An 18,584-nucleotide genomic window follows, 5' to 3' on the forward strand; every position below is an offset into this window, starting at 1 on the left:
AACCTTTTCTCACTAGAAGGGAAACCCTATAATGGCAGCCAGCCGTAAAAGAGTCCCATAAAAGAGTTTGGGAATAAGAACCATTTAAGAAATACATGTTTGCTGATGTTTTTTTAAAGAAAGTCAAACCAGTGAACTGGTGGAAATCACTTAAGCACTTGGATTCAGAGACTGTTGAAGTGATAGTCTCATTTTTAAAAGCAGTAGCGTCTTCTGCCGGTGTAGAAAGAATATTTTCTTCCTTTGGACTAATTCATTCCAAACTGAGAAATTGTTTGAGGCCTGAAAAAGCAGGAAAGCTTGTTTTTCTTTTCCAGATTATGAACAAACAGGAAAATAAAGGTGAAGATGACTGAGTTAGCTGCAGAAGACAGTATTTTAAGTTTCTCATGTTGACCTGGCTGACATAGTTGATATTTTTTACAAAATAATTAATTTCATGTAACTATTTTAACAAAAACAAACTTGATTTTAAAAACTTGAATGTTTAACTAAATTAAAAAATTCATATGCTAGTTTTGTTAAAATATTATATGTTTGCTGTTGAAGGAAAAAAATACAGAATACATAACGTTGTTGTTTTAGTTAAATAAAACAATTTAAATATCTGTTTGGTGACGTTCTCCTAATACAGCATGGCAAGAAAATCCTCCAAATATTGATTAACCTGTTGAACTGGAGATAGTTCATCTCCCAATGACTTCATAAATATCTGCTTTAATTACCTTTGGTAAATGAAATAACCAAACAATCATTCATTTTCTGATATAGCTGTAAAAATAATCTGAAAAGTCTTAAAATAAAATCACTTAAAAATGTATAGTGTGTACCTTCTAAAAATGAAACCTACATCTATCTCTGAGTTGTGCAGAATATGTATTAAGGTTATAACAACCAACAAGAATGCACTTTTATGTAGAAATCCATGATTAAAATCGAGTCTTCCTGACTAGTGATTTAAATCAAATCCACCCTCGGAGAAATTCAGACCAGTGCCAGTCTGTGGTTCCGGGGTATCACTGAGGTGTCACTCCTGCAGATCCCTGAGAAATCTCCAAACATGACTGTGTCATAATGGTAACAGTCAATACCACTTACCACCTTACTGCCACTGGCCAGCTAACTACACAGTTAAAATTGATCCTCAGTGGTAAAGAAACAACATGCAATAAACTAGGCATAAGTCACAGGGATAACAGTAGGTACCCAGAACAGATCCACTGTGATTCCAGGCCACCACTCCTCTCTGATAATGCAGTGGTGTAATAGCAGAACTCTGGAAATGCAATGGGTTCAACCATTCACATATGCTTCATGGAGACCCTTCTGCACAATGCACACTCTGCTTCATCTAAGAGTTGCATGAGCATTTGTCTGTGCTTCAGGAACCAAGAGAAACATGCACAACCATGCTCTCCTTCTACACTCCCTGCCCTATCAGCTGGCACCTTCTGAGACAATGGCAGCCACTCAAACCCCACCAAAACCAAGTCAAGACACTGGCACATGGTAGGCACTGGATGCCTCCACGCCAGCTAATACCCCACCAAAAAAAAAAAAAGAAGAAACTTTATTTTATGAGAGTCTTCCAACATCCAAGACAACACAGAAAGGCACAAAACCCACAGTGAGAACATGTGGAGTCAGAAAGAACATCAAAGAAGCCAGCTTACGAGAAACAACATCAATGCTTGGTGAAGAGCACAGAATCCATCAGGCAGCCATGCCCTCCAGCGCCCCTTCTTGTCTTTTTAATCATGTAGCACACACAAGGAAACATACACCCTTTGCAACACTTACCCTGATTCTCCGCATTGCGGTCACAATCTCCACCCTGCTGTTTGGCCGAGGCACATCAAGGCTTCCAATGTACTAGGAAAAAAAAAGGGGAGGGGGGAGAGAAATAGGATTAGTACAGCTCCAATGTCCGTAAAATAGAACAGATGTGCAGGGACTTTTCCACCAAGCAGCTAAACCATCCCCCTGCCAATGCAGGAGCATTTCTCCTTATACATCACAGCACTTTGTCCAGTCCATTTTACGTGTCCTATACAATGACTCTTCTGTCACTTTCCCTGGGAGACTATTCCACAGTCTAATCCGTCTGTCAGGAAATTTTCCTTGATATTCAGCCTAAATTTTCCATTTCTTAATCTCATCCCATTATTCCTAGGCTGAGTCATCCTAACCACCCCCCCCCCCATCTATCAGTCTGATGTTTTCATCTTTCACACATCTGCAGATTATGCCTTCTCCCTGCCATGTGAGGTGTTTCCTCAAGCCACATATTTAACTGTCTTCATTCATAGGCTTTAAGGCCAGCAGGAACCATTATGACAACCTAGTCTGACCTTCTGCATAGCACAGGACGGAGACTCCACTCAATAATTCCTGCACCAAACCCATATTTTGCAGCAGATCTTTTGTAAAGACATCTCACCATACGATCCCCACTGTGGAGAGTCCCCTCATGTCCTTAGTTAAGTTGTTCCAATGATTAATTACCCTTTTGCTGCTAAAAGAAGTGCCTTATTTTGATTCTGAATGTGCCAAGCATCAGCTTCCAGTCACTGGATCCTGTTATACTTTCGCCTGCTAGATTCAAGATCCCTTTGCTCTCAGAAATGTCTTACTCACATAGGTACTTATACGAGATGATTAGTCATCCCTTAAACTTCCTTTGCATAAACCAGATTTGACTTTTTAGTCTCTCAGTATAAGGCAGGTCTTCCAGACCTGAAATAGTTCTTGTAACTCGTTACTGAGCTCCTCCAATTTTTTAACATTGTTTTTGAAGTGTGGACACCAAAATTGGACTCAGTATCCAATGATGATCTCATCAGTGCTGCATACAGCTCAATAGTCATCCACTTAGATATCCAAGCATTGCATAAGCTCTGTTAACCACAACATCCCACTGGGATCTCATGTTCAGCTGGTTTCCACCATGACCTCTGGGTCTCTCAGAGGCCCTGCTTTCCAGGATGTGGTCCTCTGTCCTGTAAGTGGCCTTTTATTTTCTGTTCCTAGGTATCATTCCTTGTAGGTGGCAGCATTAACACACATTACTTGACTGCATCCATCTTATAAAGAGATCCAGACCACTCTAAAGCCAAACTGTTTTCAGTATTTACTACTTCATCAACCTGTGTCATCTATAAACTTTACCTGCAATCATTTTTTTCAAGATCATTGATCAAGATGGAGTAGCATTATGTCAAGAACAGTTCACTCCGTCACCCCATGGGATGAGGGTTCCCCAAGCACAATTATGGTTTGATGAGCTCTTTCAGTGAGACAGTTTTTAAATTCCTTTACTATGAGCCAAGTGTTAAATTTTTTAGTCTTCCTTTGCAGAAAGTTCTGAAGGAACTCAAATGTGAAATTGCGAGACTACTACCAACTGTGGTTTGTAACCTATCATTTAAAACAGCTTCTCTAGCAGATGACTGGAGGACAGCTAATGTAGTGCCAATTTTAAAAAAAAAAAAAAAAAAAAAAAGGCTCCAGAGGTGATCCTGACAATTACAGGCACTGCAATAAGCCTGACTTCAGTACCAGGTAAATGTTGAAACTATAGTAAAGAACAGAATTATCAGACACATAAATGAACATAATTTGTTGGGAGAAGAGTCAACATGGCTTTTGTAAAGGGAAAATCATGCCTCACCAGTCTACTAGAATACTTTGAGGGGGGGGATCAACAAGCATGTGGACAAGGGGGATCCAGGGGATATAGCGTACTTAGATTTTCAGAAAGCCTTTGACAAGATCCCTCATCAAAGGCTCTTAAGCAAATAAAGCTGTCATGGAATAAGAGGAAAGGTCCTCTCTTGGATCAGTAACTGGTTAAAAGATAGGGTAGGATTAAATGGTCAGTTTTCAGAACTGAGAGAGGTAAATAGCGGTATCTCCCAGAGGTCTGAACTGATACCAGTACTATTCAACATATTCATAAATAATCTGGAAAAACGGGTCAACGGTGAGGTGGTAAAATTTGCAGACAATACAAAACTACTCAAGATAGTGAAGCCAAAAGCAGACTGTGAAGAGTTACAAAGGGATCTCACAAAACTGGGTGATTGGGCAACAAAATAGCAGATGAAATTCAATGGTGATAAACACAAAGTAATGCACACTGGAAAACACAATCTCAATTATACATATAAAATGATGGGATCTAAATTAGCTGTTACCACTCAAGAAAGAGATCTTGGAGTCATTGTGGATAGTTCTCTGAAAAAATCTGCTCAACGTGCAGCAGCAGTCAAAAAAAACTAACAAAATGCTGGGAATCATTAAGAAAGGGATAGATAAGACAACATAAAAAATAATATTGCCTCTGTATAAATTGATGTTACACCCACACCTTGAATACTGCATGCAGATCTGGTTGCCACATATCAAAAAAAGATATATTGGAATTGGAAAAGGAACAGAAAAGGGCAACAAAAATGATTACGGGTATGGAACAGATTCTGTATGAAGAGATTAAGAAGCCTGGGACTTCTCAGTCCAGAAAAGAGGTGACTAGGGGGGAATATGATAAAGGTCTATAAAATCATGAGAGGTGTGGAGAAAGTAAATAAGGAAGTGTTATTTACTCCTTCTTACAATACAAGAACTGGGGTCACCAAATGAAATTAATAGGCAGCAGGTTTAAAAACAAACAAAAGGAAGTATTTTTTCACATAATGCAGTCAACCTGTGGTAATCTTTGTAAGAGGATGTTGTGAAGCCAAGACTATAATAGAGTTCAAAAAAGAACTAGATAAGTTGATGGCTATTAGCCAAGATGATCAGGGATGCAACCCCTAAACCTCTGGCTGCCAGGGAATGGATCACTCAATGATTGCCTGTTCTGTTCATTCCCTTTGAAGCACTTGGCATTGGCAACTGTCAGAAGACAGGACGCTGGGCTACGTGGACGACTGGTCTGACCCAGCATGGCCTGTGATTTTATTGACATGAACTGTGAGCGTATAGATCATTTTTGCAACCAGGGTCCTAAGGTTGCACCAGGTCTTGTACAGAGGGTGGTATCTATGGAAAGGTTGTAGTTTGCTGGTTATGATTATGGCTGTTGTGATACAGGAGGGCCAGGGAGCAGTGGGAAAGTATATAAGCCCTAGACTAATTAAGGCGTGGTTCCCTCTAGACTAGGGAGGGTTGCTACAGGTTAACTGGAGCACCTGTAGTCAGTTAAGGCCTGTTAGCAACCGAATAAAAACCCCTGCTTCAGGTAGTCAGAGGAGGAGTTCTGGAGCTTGGAGGCGTGCTGTGACACCTGGAAGATCAGAAAACTGGAGTAAGGAAGACCCTGCCCCAGCAGGTGAGGGAGACTCCCTCCCCACAGTGTTTAAGGATCGAAGGTACCCCACCCAAGAGGGGGGAGGGTAAGAACCCACAGCGGTTGAGGGGGGCTTCGGCTCAAAGTAAGGAGCAAACCCAGATCCGTCCCCTGCTTCCCTCCTTTACCACCTTCCTGGGCCACTAGTGGGCCCTCGATGCCCCAAGAGCAGGGGCAAGGGGTGGTATCTTAGCCTCTAGCCAAGAAAAGCGCAGGACATACCATATACTACATCGGCCATCTTGTCACACGTGGTGTCAGGGGTGGGAGCTCTGTGCTGTGAACATAATCCAGGGTGGGTCACAACCACCGTGCCTCAAGATGGAGGATGCGATCAAAGCACTGGTGCAAGCTACTGCCACCCAGAAGGAGGCTGCCTGGGTCCAGGCAGCTGCCCAACAGGAGGCCAAGCGGCTGCAGCAAGAGACCAATCACCTGCTGATGACCCAGGCCACCCAAGATCGGGCCATGCTGCAGGAACTAGTGAACCAAGTGAAGGCCCTTACAGAGCTGAGACCCGGGTATGATGGGACACAGACCATATGGGCCAGCTACTGTCGGCAGAAAATGACCTGGGAGGATGATGTGGAGGCGTACCTCCTGGCCTTCGAGAGGACGGCCCTGAGGGATGTCTGGCCCTGAGACCAGTGTTCAGGTACACTTGCCCCATTTTTGTGTGGGGAGGCCCAGAAGGCCTACTATGATATGACTGTAGAGGAGGCAGCAGATAACCCCCAACTGAGGCAGAGATCCTAGCCAGGGCAGCGGTAATGACGGCCTTGCGAGCCCAGACGTTTCATGAATGGCAGTATTGTGAAGACAAGACACCACAATCACAACTATTTGACCTAATCTACCTAGCTTGGAAGTGGTTACTCCTGGAGGCTCTCAGCTCAGAGAAAATGATGGAGCTCCTGGTGCTGGACCACTATATGAGGGGACTAGCCCCGGGCGTCCGAGCCTGGGTAGGCCAGAATGACCCCTCCACCTATGATGAGCTAGTCACCCTTGTAGAGAGACAACTAGCAGCCCGTGAACTGTTCGAAACCCCAGGAGGTGAAACATGGCATTTCAGGAAATTAGTCCTGACCCAGAGGCCCCAGATCATTAAGAACTCCAGGAAAGCCATAGCTGGAAGAACAGGCACCAGGGAGCAGCCTGAGGCCCCAAAGGGACCTGGGGATCCGGGGGGAAAGGGTTGGGGAAGTAAGTCAGAGGGCCACCTCCATAATGAGATATCGCTGTCATGAGTGTGGGGAGTTGGGGCATATAGCAGCCCAGTGCCCCAACAAGGAGGAGCCCATGCAATGTAATTTGGGGGATCCCAGGGACCCATGGGGCCTAATCAGCCTGGTGGGGTTGCGACGGCCCATCATGAATACACCAGGTTGATAAAGATGAATGGCATCCAGATCACAGCTTTGGTGGACTATGGGAGGGCTGTCACATTGATCTCAGGCAAGTTAGTGGGGCAAGACCAACTGAGCTGGGCCAAGAGCACTGGAGTGACATGTGTCCACGGCCCAGTAAATTTCTACCTCACAATTCCAATACGGATTGAGATCCAGGGAAATACTACCAATATGACTGCAGGGGTGGTCCCCAAGCTCCCCCACCTGGTCTTAATTGGCAGGGACTTTCCTGGGTTTGAGAGCCTACTCCCCCCCATTAAGTTAGGGGAGGGAAGCAAATCCCGAGCGGAATGTGAGGTGCCCATGGATGACCTTACCACAATTTTTGCTGGGTTTTCCCCAGAGTTATTTTCATCCCCTGGGAAGTCCCAGAAATCCAGACTGGAAAGGATGGCAGACAAAAAATTAAGAACCAGGGTCTTGGCAGCAAACCAGAGAGCTGCCCTGGTTGGGAGGGGGCCCCGTTGAGACCCAGAGACGGCCCTCAGCATGAGCAGAAGCACCCCAAAAGGTGGGGAGTCCAAGTCAATAGAATCAGGCCAGATTGGTCCCAAACACGAATGTTTTGGACAGGACCAAACCGATGACCCACTATATGCAAACGTGAGGGAGGAGGTAGTAGAGGTAAATGGCATGCCAGTAGAAGGGAAAACCAAAAGCACAGGGCCATACTGTATAATCAAGCAGGATCTGTTATACCAGGTAGTGACAATATGGGGGGAAGTAGCAGAACAGCTCTTGGTGACAAGGAAGCACACAAGAGCCATATTAGACTTAGCTCACAGTCATCTGTTTAGGGGACATTTAGGAGCAGACAAGACCCTGGATAGAGTCTTAAGAAGATTCTACTGGCTGGGGGTATAGGCAGAAGTCCAACGCTATTGAACCTCCTGCCCAGAGTGCCAGCCGCATAGTCCCTGACCTCAGTTAAGGGACCCATTGATACCCTTGCCCATAAGTGAAGTTCCTTTTGAAAGGATAACAATGGATCTAGTGGGCCCACTATAAAGAATGGCCCGGGGCCACCAAAGCATACTTGTCATCCTGGACTACACTACATGGTACCCTGAAGCCATTCCTTTAAGAAACCCCATGTCTAAGGCAATCGCAAAAGAACTGGTGCAGGTTTTTGCTAGGGTAGGCATCCCTAAGGAGATTTGACAGATCAAGGGACTCCCTTCATGTCGAGTGTAATGAAGGACTTATGTACCCTGCTCCAAATCCAAGCCTTGCGGACCTCGGTCTATCATCCCCAAACAGATGGTCTGGTTGAGTGATTTAGCCGCACTCTCAAGAGTATGATCCGAAAGGTGGTGGCCCAAGACGGTAAAGACTGGGATACTCTCCTACCATATCTGATGTTTGCAATATGAGAAGTTCCCCAAGCATCTACTGATTTCTCCCCCTTTGAGCTACTGTATAGATGCCACCGACGTGGCATACTAGACATCGCGAAGGAGGAATGGAAGGAACAACCCAATCCAGGGAAGAATGTCATTGCACATGTAGCCCAGATGATAGAACCAATAGCCCAAGTGACCACCATAGTACGAGAGCATTTGGAGAAAGCACAAGAATACCAACAAACCTACTACAATCGTCGGGCAAAAACATGGAAATTTCAACCAGGAGAATGGGTGCTGGTACCAACAGCAAAGTAAGCTCCTGACCAGCTGGCATGGACCCTATGAGATCATGGAAGCCATTGGGGAGGTGAATTATAAGGTAAAGCAACCAGACTGCTGAAGGCCAGAGCGGATCTATCATGTCAACTTACTGAAACTCTGGTGCAATCAGGAGACGTGCCTGGCCATTCTGCTGGCTCCACCCTAGGCAGCTGGCCCACAAGGGCAAGTAAGGATATCCCCAAATTAGCCCCAGAACAACAAATAGAGGTTGTTGAAATGATCCAGTGGAACTTCACACAACCAGGCTGTATGAGGCTGATCCAACACCACATTGTCACCTGTCGGGAGCAAGGGTGACGATAAAACCATATCACATAACAGAGGCAAAGAGAGAACAAATTAGGGCAGGAGTAAGGAAGATGCTGGAACTTGGGGTGATTTAGGAATCCCACAGCCAGTGGTCCAGCCCTATTGTCTTGGTGCCCAAGCCTGATAGAACCCTGAGGTTTTGTAATGACTTTTGGAACTTAAATGAGGTATCCCAATTCGATGCCTACCCGATACCACATGTTGACGAGCTGGTGGATAAGTTAGGCAAGGCACGATACTTGACCACCTTGGACTGGACAAAAGGCTACTGGCAGATCCCCCTGGCTGAGGATGCCAAGGGAAAAAATGCTCTCTCTACACCTGACAGCTTCTTCCAATATACCATCCTCCCTTTTAGGCTCCATGGGGCCCCTGTAACTATCCAACGATTGATGGACCGATTACTTCAACCTCATGCCTTTCATAGATGGTGTGGGATGAGGAGCACCCAATCCTTTACCTCAGCCGAAAGCTCCTGCCCAGGGAGTACTCTTAGACAGGCTGGCCTCACTGCTAACTCATCCAAATGTGCAATAGGGCTGGCTGAGGCCAGATACCTCAGGTATGTAGTCGGAAGGGGCCCAGTGAAGCAACAAAGTGGAGGCAATACAGAAATGGCCCTGCCCGATCCGCAAGAAACAAGTCAGAGCATTCTTAGGGATAGTAGGGTACTATCGCTGGTTCATCCCTCATTTCGCCACAAGGGCAGCGCCTCTGATGGACTGATAAGAGCTCAGGGCCCGGAGATATTTAAGTGGACCGAAGAAGCTTTCACAGACCTAAGGACAGCCCTTTTCAGCCATCTTCCAGATTTCACAAAGGAATTCATCCTACAGACAGACACCTTCGAGGTAGGACTTGGGGCAGTCCTTTCACAGATGGTGTGGGATGAGGGGCACCCAATCCTTTACCTCAGCCGAAAGCTCTTGCCTAGGGAGTAGCAGTACGCCATAGTAGAAAAGGAATGCCTAGCGATTAAATGGGCCATGGAGATTCTACGGTATTACCTACTTGGGCGGCGGTTCACACTTGTGACGGACCATGCCCCACTCCAATGGATGCACACAAATAAGGAGAGGAATGCACAAGTGACTAGGTGGTTCCTATCCCTACAACCTTTTCACTTCCGGATCCAGCATGGAGCCGGAAGTCAACACAGCAACGTGGACAGCCTATCATGACAACAGTGTCTTTTGTCCCTGTCATAAACAGATAGCTAAGGGTTAATGTCTCTTACACCTGGAAAGAAGTATCTGAAACACCTGACCAGAGGACCAATCAGGAAACCAGACTTTTTCAGATCTGGGTGGAGGGAAGTTTGTGTGTGAGTCCTTTGTTCTTGGGTCTTCTGCCTGTACTCTCTCGGCTATGAGGAGTGAATTTTTCTATTTCCTGCTTTCTAATCTTCTGTTTCCAAGTTGTGAGTACAAAGATGGTTTGTTGTTTTGTATTTACATGTCTATAGTTGCTGGAGTGCTTTGAATTGTATTATTTTTGAATAAGGCTGTTTATTCAATATTCTTTTAAGCAATTGACCCTGTATTTGTCACCTTAATACAGAGAGACCATTTTTATGTATTTTTCTTTCTTTTTATATAAAGCTTTCTTTTAAGACCTGTTGGAGTTTTTCTTTAGTGGGGAACTCCAGGGAATTGAGTCTGCAGCTCACCAGGGAATTGGTGGGAGGAAGAAGTCAGGGGGAAATCTGTGTGTGTTAGATTTACTAGCCTGACTGTGCATTCCCTCTGGGTGAAGAGGGAAGTGCTTGTGTTTCCAGGACTGGAAATAAAGAGGGTGGACTCCCTCTGTTTAGATTCACGGAGTTTGCTTCTGTGTATCTCTCCAGGAACACCTGGAGGGGGGAAGGGAAAAGGTTTATTTCCCTTAGTTGTGAGACTCAAGGGATTTGGATCTTGGGGTCCCCAGGGAAGGTTTGGGGGGACCAGAGTGTCCCAAAACACTCTAATTTTTTGGGTGGTGGCAGCTTTACCAGGTCCAAGCTGGTAACTAAGCTTGGAGGTTTTCATGCTAACCCCCGTATTTTGGACGCTAAGGTCCAAATCTGGGACTAGGTTTATGATATGGTGTGCAGTGGTGGGAAAGATAGAATCCAGAAGCCAGTAGGAATATTATATTTTTCTTTTCTCTGCTAGGGGCTTTTAAGCAGAGAGGAACGGTTTGGTTTTAAAAGGAACCAGAGAGAATTTTTTTTTCTGCTCTCTCTGGCAGTTTTGGCTTGCATATTAAGCAAGGAACCATTAAGAGACTATTAAGGGTCTTTTGTCACACAATAGCACTCCCATTAGGAGGCAGATACCAGCACTATACTCATGCAAATAAAGTGGTTTTTCTAGTTTACTTTACATTGAACAGATTAGCTAGAGGAAGAAAGGGAAAAAGGCACTGTTGCTAGGCAGACCCCAGGAGGCAACAGAGCCTGCAGTTCAGACAATAAACACCGGAGGGCACCCCAACACAAGAAAACAGGAACCATGACTTCCAAGGAAAAAAGGGAGGCAGAAGAACAATTCAAAGAAGCTGAACACAGCTGAACACAACTGGAAATAAAACAAAAAGAGATGGAACTAAGAGAAAGAGAAAGAGAGGCAGCCTACAAAAGAGAACAAGCAACCAGAGAGGCGGCCTACAAAAGAGAACAAGAAGACAGAGAGGCGGCCTACAAAAGAGAACAAGCAGCCAAAGATGCAGACCACCAAAAACAGCTGGAACTCCAGAGGGAAGCCCACCGGCAGGCCCTGGAATTAGAAAAGGCTAAACAAAACACAGCCAACTCTAACAACCCTGTGCCAATGATTGTTCCACAGCACAGGAAATTTCCCACCTACAAGGCAGGTGATGACACCGAGGCCTTCTTGGAAAATTTTGAAAGAGCCTGTCTTGGGTACAGCATCCCTGAAGACCAGTACATGGTAGAATTGAGGCCACAGCTCAGTGGACCTTTAGCAGAGGTGGCAGCTGAAATGCCTAAGCAGCAAATGAACGACCATAAACTTTTTCAAACCAAGGCAAGATACAGAATGGGGATAACCCCGGATCATGCCCGTCGGCAATTCAGAACCCAAAAGTGGAAACCAGATGTGTCATTTCCCAAACACGCCTACTACGTTGGGAAAAATTATGAGGCCTGGATATCAGGACACAATGTTAAATCCTTGGAAGAACTGCACCTCCTCATACAAATGGAGCAGTTCTTGGATGGTGTTCCTGAGGACATAACACGGTACATACAAGATGGAAAACCCAAAAATCTTGCTGAGGCGGGGGAGATTGGAGCCAGATGGATGGAAGTGGCAGAAAGCAAGAAAGCTACTGTCAAGGGGAACGAATACCCCAGAGGGCACACCGACCATAAACCCTACAACCGAGGACAGCCAAAAACCCCCACTTACAACCCAAGTAAAGCCACAAACACACTATTCTTCCACCTCACCAGTCTCCAGTAACTCACCTCAACCCAGTGACCCATCAGATGGAAGATGCTTTAAGTGTAATGAACTGGGACATATCAAGGCCAACTGTCCAAAGAACGCCATCCGAGTGCAGTTCATTACACCACCATCACCCAAAAGATCCCCAGGCCCAGATGCCTCTCAAATACCCTTGGAGCGAAGGGAAAATTTGAGAGTGGGCGGAAAGAAGGTTACTGCGTGGAGAGACACGGGGGCACAAGTGTCAGCAATCCACCAATCCTTCGTAGACCCCAAATTCATCAACCCAAAGGCCCAAGTGACAATTTACCCCTTCATGTCACAAGCTGTAGACTTGCCTACAGCTGAACTGCCTGTCCAGTACAAAGGCTGGTCAGGAATGTGGACTTTTGCAGTCTATGACAATTATCCTATCCCCATGCTACTGGGGGAAGACTTGGCCAACCAGGTGAAGCGAGCCAAGAGAGTGGGAATGGTTACACATAGCCAAACCAGGCAAGTTTCCAGACCCATTCCTGTTCCTGAGCTGTCCACAGACGCCCCGTCTGTGTTACCAGAGACCCAGACAGAGGTAGTAGACCCGGATACCATGCCAACCACTGAAACAGCCACAGCACCTCCAGTCCCAGGCCCGGAACTGGAACAGAAACCAGCACCAGCAAGTGCAACCACATCTTCAAACTCAACACCAGAGGGCGCCAGTGAGCCAAAACTGGCAGAAGCAACAGACAGCCATACCCAAAAGGCTCAGCCAGAGCCTGAAATACCCTCAGGTGCACCAGCGGAGAGCGGTTCACCAGCAACAGAAACAACCCCATCACCTACATCGCTTCCAGAGGGACCAAGCCCAAGTCCACAGTCTGAGGAAGAACTGGTAACCCCAGCCTCAAGGGAACAGTTCCAGACTGAGCAGGAAGCAGATGACAGCCTTCAGAAAGCTTGGGCGGCAGCACTGAGCACCCCACCACCTCTCAGCTCTTCTAATCGATCCCGGTTTGCTATAGACCAAGGACTTTTATACAAGGAAATTCTTTCTGGTGGACACCGGGAAGAATGGCAGCCGCAAAAACAGTTGGTGGTTCCAACTAAGTACCGGGGGAAGCTCTTAAGCTTAGCCCATGATCATCCCAGTGGCCATGCTGGGGTGAACAGAACCAAGGACCAGTTGGGGAAGTCCTTCCACTGGGAGGGGATGGGTAAGGACGTTGCCAAGTATGTCCGGTCTTGTGAGGTATGCCAAAGAGTGGGAAAACCCCAAGACCAGGTCAAGGCCCCTCTCCAGCCACTCCCCATAATTGAGGTCCCATTTCAGCAAGTAGCTGTGAATATTCTGGGTCCTTTCCCAAAAAAGACACCCAGAGGAAAGCAGTACGTACTGACTTTAGTGGACTTTGCTACCCGATGGCCGGAAGCAGTAGCTCTAGGCAACACCAAGGCTAACACTGTGTGCCTGGCCCTAACAGACATTTTTGCCAGGGTAGGTTGGCCCTCCGATATCCTTACAGATTCAGGATCTAATTTCCTGGCAGGGACTATGCAAAGACTGTGGGAAACTCATGGGGTGAACTACTTGGTTGCCACCCCGTATCACCATCAAACCAATGGCCTGGTGGAAAGGTTTAATGGAACTTTGGGGGCCATGATACGTAAATTCGTCAATGAATACTCCAATAATTGGGACCTAGTGTTGCAGCAGTTGCTGTTTGCCTACAGGGCTGTACCACATCCCAGTTTGGGGTTTTCACCATTTGAACTTGTGTATGGTCACAAGGTTAAGGGGCCATTACAGTTGGTGAAGCAGCAATGGGAGGGGTTTACGCCTTCTCCAGGAACTAACATTCTGGACTTTGTAAACAACCTACAAAACACCCTCCGACACTCTTTAGCCCTTGCTAAAGAAAACCTCAAGGATGCTCAGAAAGAGCAAAAGGCCTGGTATGACAGACATGCCAGAGGACGTTCCTTCAAGGTAGGAGACCAGGTTATGGTCTTGAAGGCGCAACAGGCCCATAAGATGGAAGCATCATGGGAAGGGCCATTCACGGTCCAAGAGCACCTGGGAACTGTGAACTACCTCATAGCATTTCCCAATTCCTCACTAAAGCCCAGAGTATACCATGTTAATTCTCTCAAGCCTTTCTATTCCAGAGACTTACAGGTTTGTCAGTTTACAGTCCAGGGAGATGATGCTGAGTGGCCTGACGGTGTCTACTACGAAGGGAAAAAACATGGTGGCGTGGAAGAGGTGAACCTCTCAACCACCCTGGAACGTCTGCAGCGGCGACAAATCAAGGAGCTGTGCACTAGCTTTGCCCCATTGTTCTCAGCCACCCCAGGACGGACTGAACGGGCATACCACTCCATTGACACAGGTAATGCTCACCTAATCAGAACCCCACCCTACCGGGTGTCTTCTCATGCCCAAACTGCTATAGAACGAGAGATCCAGAATATGCTACAGATGGGTATAATCCGCTCATCTACCAGTGCATGGGCATCTCCAGTGGTTCTGGTACCCAAACCAGATGGGGAAATATGCTTTTGCCCAAATAGCCCAACCCCATGGTGTTGAGCCAGGGGTGGAGGGAGGAGGAATGTGTGATACCGGAGGGCCAGGGAGCGGTGGGAGAGTGATAGAAGGGAAGTATATAAGCCTTAGGCTAATGAAGGTATGGTTCCCTCTAGACTAGGGAGGGTTGCTACAGGTTAATGAGCACCTGTAGTCAATTAAGGCCATGTTAGCAACCTAATAAAGCCCTCTGCTTCAGCAAGTCAGAGGAGGAGAAGGAGAGAGGACTGGAGCTTGGAGGTGTGTTGTAAGACAGAAGGTACCCCACCCAAGGGGGAGGAGGGTATGAACTCGCAGGGGTTGAGAGGGGCTGGGGCTCAGAGTAAGGAGCAAATCCAGACCCCTCCCCCGCTTCCTTCCTTTACCACCTTCCTGGGCAACTAGTGGGGCCCTCGGTGTCCCAAGAGCAGGGGAAAGGGGTGGCATCTTAGACCCCCGCCAAGAAAAGTGCAGGACCCACCCCATACTACATCAGCCATCTTGTCACACTATGTACTCGTATCTCAATGTGTTTGATTCTCAATGAGTTTTCCTGGGAATGTTCAAACTAACCATGTAAACAATAGTATCAGCCTGCAAAAAGCTGAATCATTCATGGACATGTGACTTGCCCAGGTGGTTAAAAACTCAATCTTGCTGCTGCGATTTTGCACAGGAGAACACAGGGGGTTCTGCCCGCAAGAGAGAGAATATAAAAGGCCCTGGAAACCCCTTCATTTTGTCTTATCTGGCTCAAGAGATGGCCTCTCCATCCCCAAGAGATGCCTGAAAGAAACTAGAACAAAGGACAGAAACCACAGGAGTGTGAGCGATTGCTTGACCCAGACTAGAAAGGAGAAAGAAACTGTGAAAGAAGCTTATTGGGACATCTCTGAGGGTGAAATTCATCTGCATTCGGTTTCTTACTGTATCAGGCTTAGATTTGCGTGTTTCGTTTTATTTTGCTTGGTAAAATACTTTGTTCTATTATTACTTGGAACCACTTAAATCCTACTTTTTATACTTACTTAATCCAGAGTAAGTAATCAATACCTGCAGGAGTAAACAGCTGTGCATCTCTCTATCAGTGTTATAGAGCGCGGACAATTTATGAGTTTACCCTGTATAAGCTTTATACAGAGTAAAATGGATTTATTTGGAGTTTGGATCCCATTGGGAACCGGGTATCTGGGTGCTGGAGACAGGAGCACCTGCTAAGTGGTTTTCAGTTGAAGTCTGCAGCTTTGGGGGATGTGGTTCAGACCCGAGTCTGTGTTTGCAGAAGGCGAGCGTGTTTGGCTCAACAAGACAGTAGTCTGGAGGCCCAAACTGGCAAAGAAAATGGACTCAGAAGTAGTCTCAGCACATTCCAAAGGGCGTCTCTGTGACCCAACCCATCGCATGGCCATTCTTATGAACATTTCAGTTGCTCTTCTATGCACTCCTTACTGTTTGTTGAGGAACATTAAGTGTAATACTCCAGGAATGGTCACACCAGAGCGGTATAAAGAACTACTAGAAACTCTCGCCTCAGCAGCACGATTCCCATCTATCTATTGTGACAGGGTCGGGCCAGATGGCTACAGGAGAGTGATGGAAGGCAGATATATTAGCCTCAGATTAAGCCGGTCCCTGTTCCCTGGGTAAGGTAACAGGGGCAGTTCCAGAACAATTAGGAACTCCCTGGAACCAATTAAGGCAAACAGGCTAATTAGGACACCTGGATCCAATTAAGAAGCTGCTAGACTCCATTAAGACAGGCAGGCTAATCAGGGCACCTGGTTTAAAAAGGACCTCACTGCAGTCAGTGAGGGGTGTGCGAGGAGCTGGGAGCAAGAGGCGTGCAAGAAGCTGAGAGTGAGCAGGCATACTGCTGGAGGACTGAGAAGAACAAGCATTATCAGACATCAGGAGGAAGGTCCAGTGGTGAGGACAAAGGTGTTGGGAGGAGGCCATGGGGAAGTAGCCCAGGGAGGTGTAGCTGTCACGCAGCTGTTACAGGAGACACTAAAGGCAGCTGCAGTCCACAGGGCCCTGGGCTGGAACCCAGAGTAGAAGCTGGGCCCGGGTCCCCCCCATCTCCCTATTTGATATAAGAGGAGTTGATCTAGACTGTGGGTCCTACCAAAGGGAATGGTCTCTGGCCTGTCCCCTGACCCATTAGGTGGGCCAGAAGAGACTGCAGAGGATTGTTCTCCTCCTTTTCCCCATGCTTGCCAGTGATGGTTAGCCAAGTGAACGGCAGGTTTGTGACACTAAGAAAGCAGCCAAACTGAGGACTGCCAAAACCCTCTGAGATGAGCAAATCTGCCAGAAAGCACAGAACCCACCAAGGCAGAGAAGAAACTTTGTCACACTATACAAGATTCCAGGATCGTCACTCTGAAGCCCAGAACATCTGTTGAATCATTGTGAGGTGATATAAACAGCTACATGGAGTGTTGAGAGCTCTGTTTGTTCAGAATATCACCAGCTTCGATCACTCTGAGAGTAAGGTGGAACTTGGAAGTCCAAAGGTGCTGTGGCAGCTGGAAGTCGATGGCTGATCAGAGAAGGAAGGGGTAACAGCTTCATATGGTAATGAAGAAGTGCTTGTGCCTCTAGCCAGGTGCCAACCCTGTGTACAGACTATTGTTCACTACAGCACAGTGCATGGAAACCAGAGTGCTCATTCTCATCTTCTTCACACATGGGACTTTATAAATTACACCCATGAATAACACAAGCTTCCAGCTACTAGTATATCTATATCCAGCCCAAACGCACAGTGGCTTCTTTATTGCCATTGCACACTGCAATCTCATTTATAGTTAGAGCTGGCCAGACAACTGGAATTCTCCCCCCCGCCCAAGAAAAATTTAACCAGAAAAATTCCCTTTTAAAAAATGAGTTTCTCACATGAAAAAAAAACTATTAAAAACCACCCTCTTTTCCTAAAGTTTTTCATTTGAAAAAAATCCTGATTTTTTTTTTAATTTTCAAAAATTTCTTCAAATCACAAAATCACATGAAAGTTTGTTTTCTATGAAACCTTATTTGTCAACAGAAAAAAGCTTTTCATTGGAAATTTTTCAACCATCTTTCACAATTTGGTCTCCATCATCACCCTAGGAATTGCTGCTTTCCAGATATTCCCCCCTCCCATAAAGTGTGTGTGTTTCAGGTTGTATCCTCCAAGATTAACTAAGTCGAATTTCCTCCCCACACTCAGATTGATTTTATTCTCCATGCAGGTCTTTAGGACCCCTTGTTTTATTTATCTGTCCAGTGTTTGCAAGTCCTCCCAGTTTGGTTTGATCTGCAAATTTTATTATCACGCTGGCTGCTCCTTTTTAATCACTAATGAAGATTTTAAGTAAAAGACATGGCACTGATCCTTGTGGTATCCCCTCACATAGGTTTGCCAGATTCAATACATGACTCTTTAGCATAGCCCTTTGAGTAAGGGCTGCTAGAAAGTTTTCAGTTCTCACAATGGCATGTCTTTTTAATTAGTTTTTAGAATGGGATTTAACAAGACTATTAAATGGTTTATCATCCAACTCTATTACAGTTACTGCTTTCCCCATCATCTTTGCATTTTGAGCGCAGGCAACAAATAAAGCAATCAATGTTGCCTGCAAAGTTATTTATTAGTAGCCCCAATGTACAATAGAGCTGGAGCCTCCATCTGGACATTGACATGCATCCGACGAAGTAGGTATTCACCCACGAAAGCTCATCTATTAGTCTAAAAGGGCCACAGGACTCTTTGCTGCTTTTACAGATCCAGACTAACATGGTTACCCCTCTGATATTTGACATCTGGACACTAGCTATTCACTACAC

At 46.1% G+C, this 18,584-nt stretch overlaps 1 protein-coding gene across 5 annotated transcripts in view; it reads right to left on the reverse strand.

Annotated features, from left to right (window-relative positions):
- The window catches only part of NOS1AP (nitric oxide synthase 1 adaptor protein), a 167,208-nt gene that overhangs the window by 115,490 nt on the left and 33,134 nt on the right, over nt 1-18,584 (reverse strand). For all 5 annotated transcript variants that reach the window (XM_030573260.1, XM_030573259.1, XM_030573258.1 and 2 more), the window contains one exon: nt 1,801-1,872. In XM_030573260.1, coding sequence (XP_030429120.1) covers nt 1,801-1,872 — 72 coding nt within the window. The remainder of the gene's footprint in view (nt 1-1,800; nt 1,873-18,584) is intronic.

The sequence above is a fragment of the Gopherus evgoodei genome, chromosome 8, assembly GCF_007399415.2.
Source record: "Gopherus evgoodei ecotype Sinaloan lineage chromosome 8, rGopEvg1_v1.p, whole genome shotgun sequence".
NCBI lineage: Eukaryota > Metazoa > Chordata > Testudines > Testudinidae > Gopherus > Gopherus evgoodei.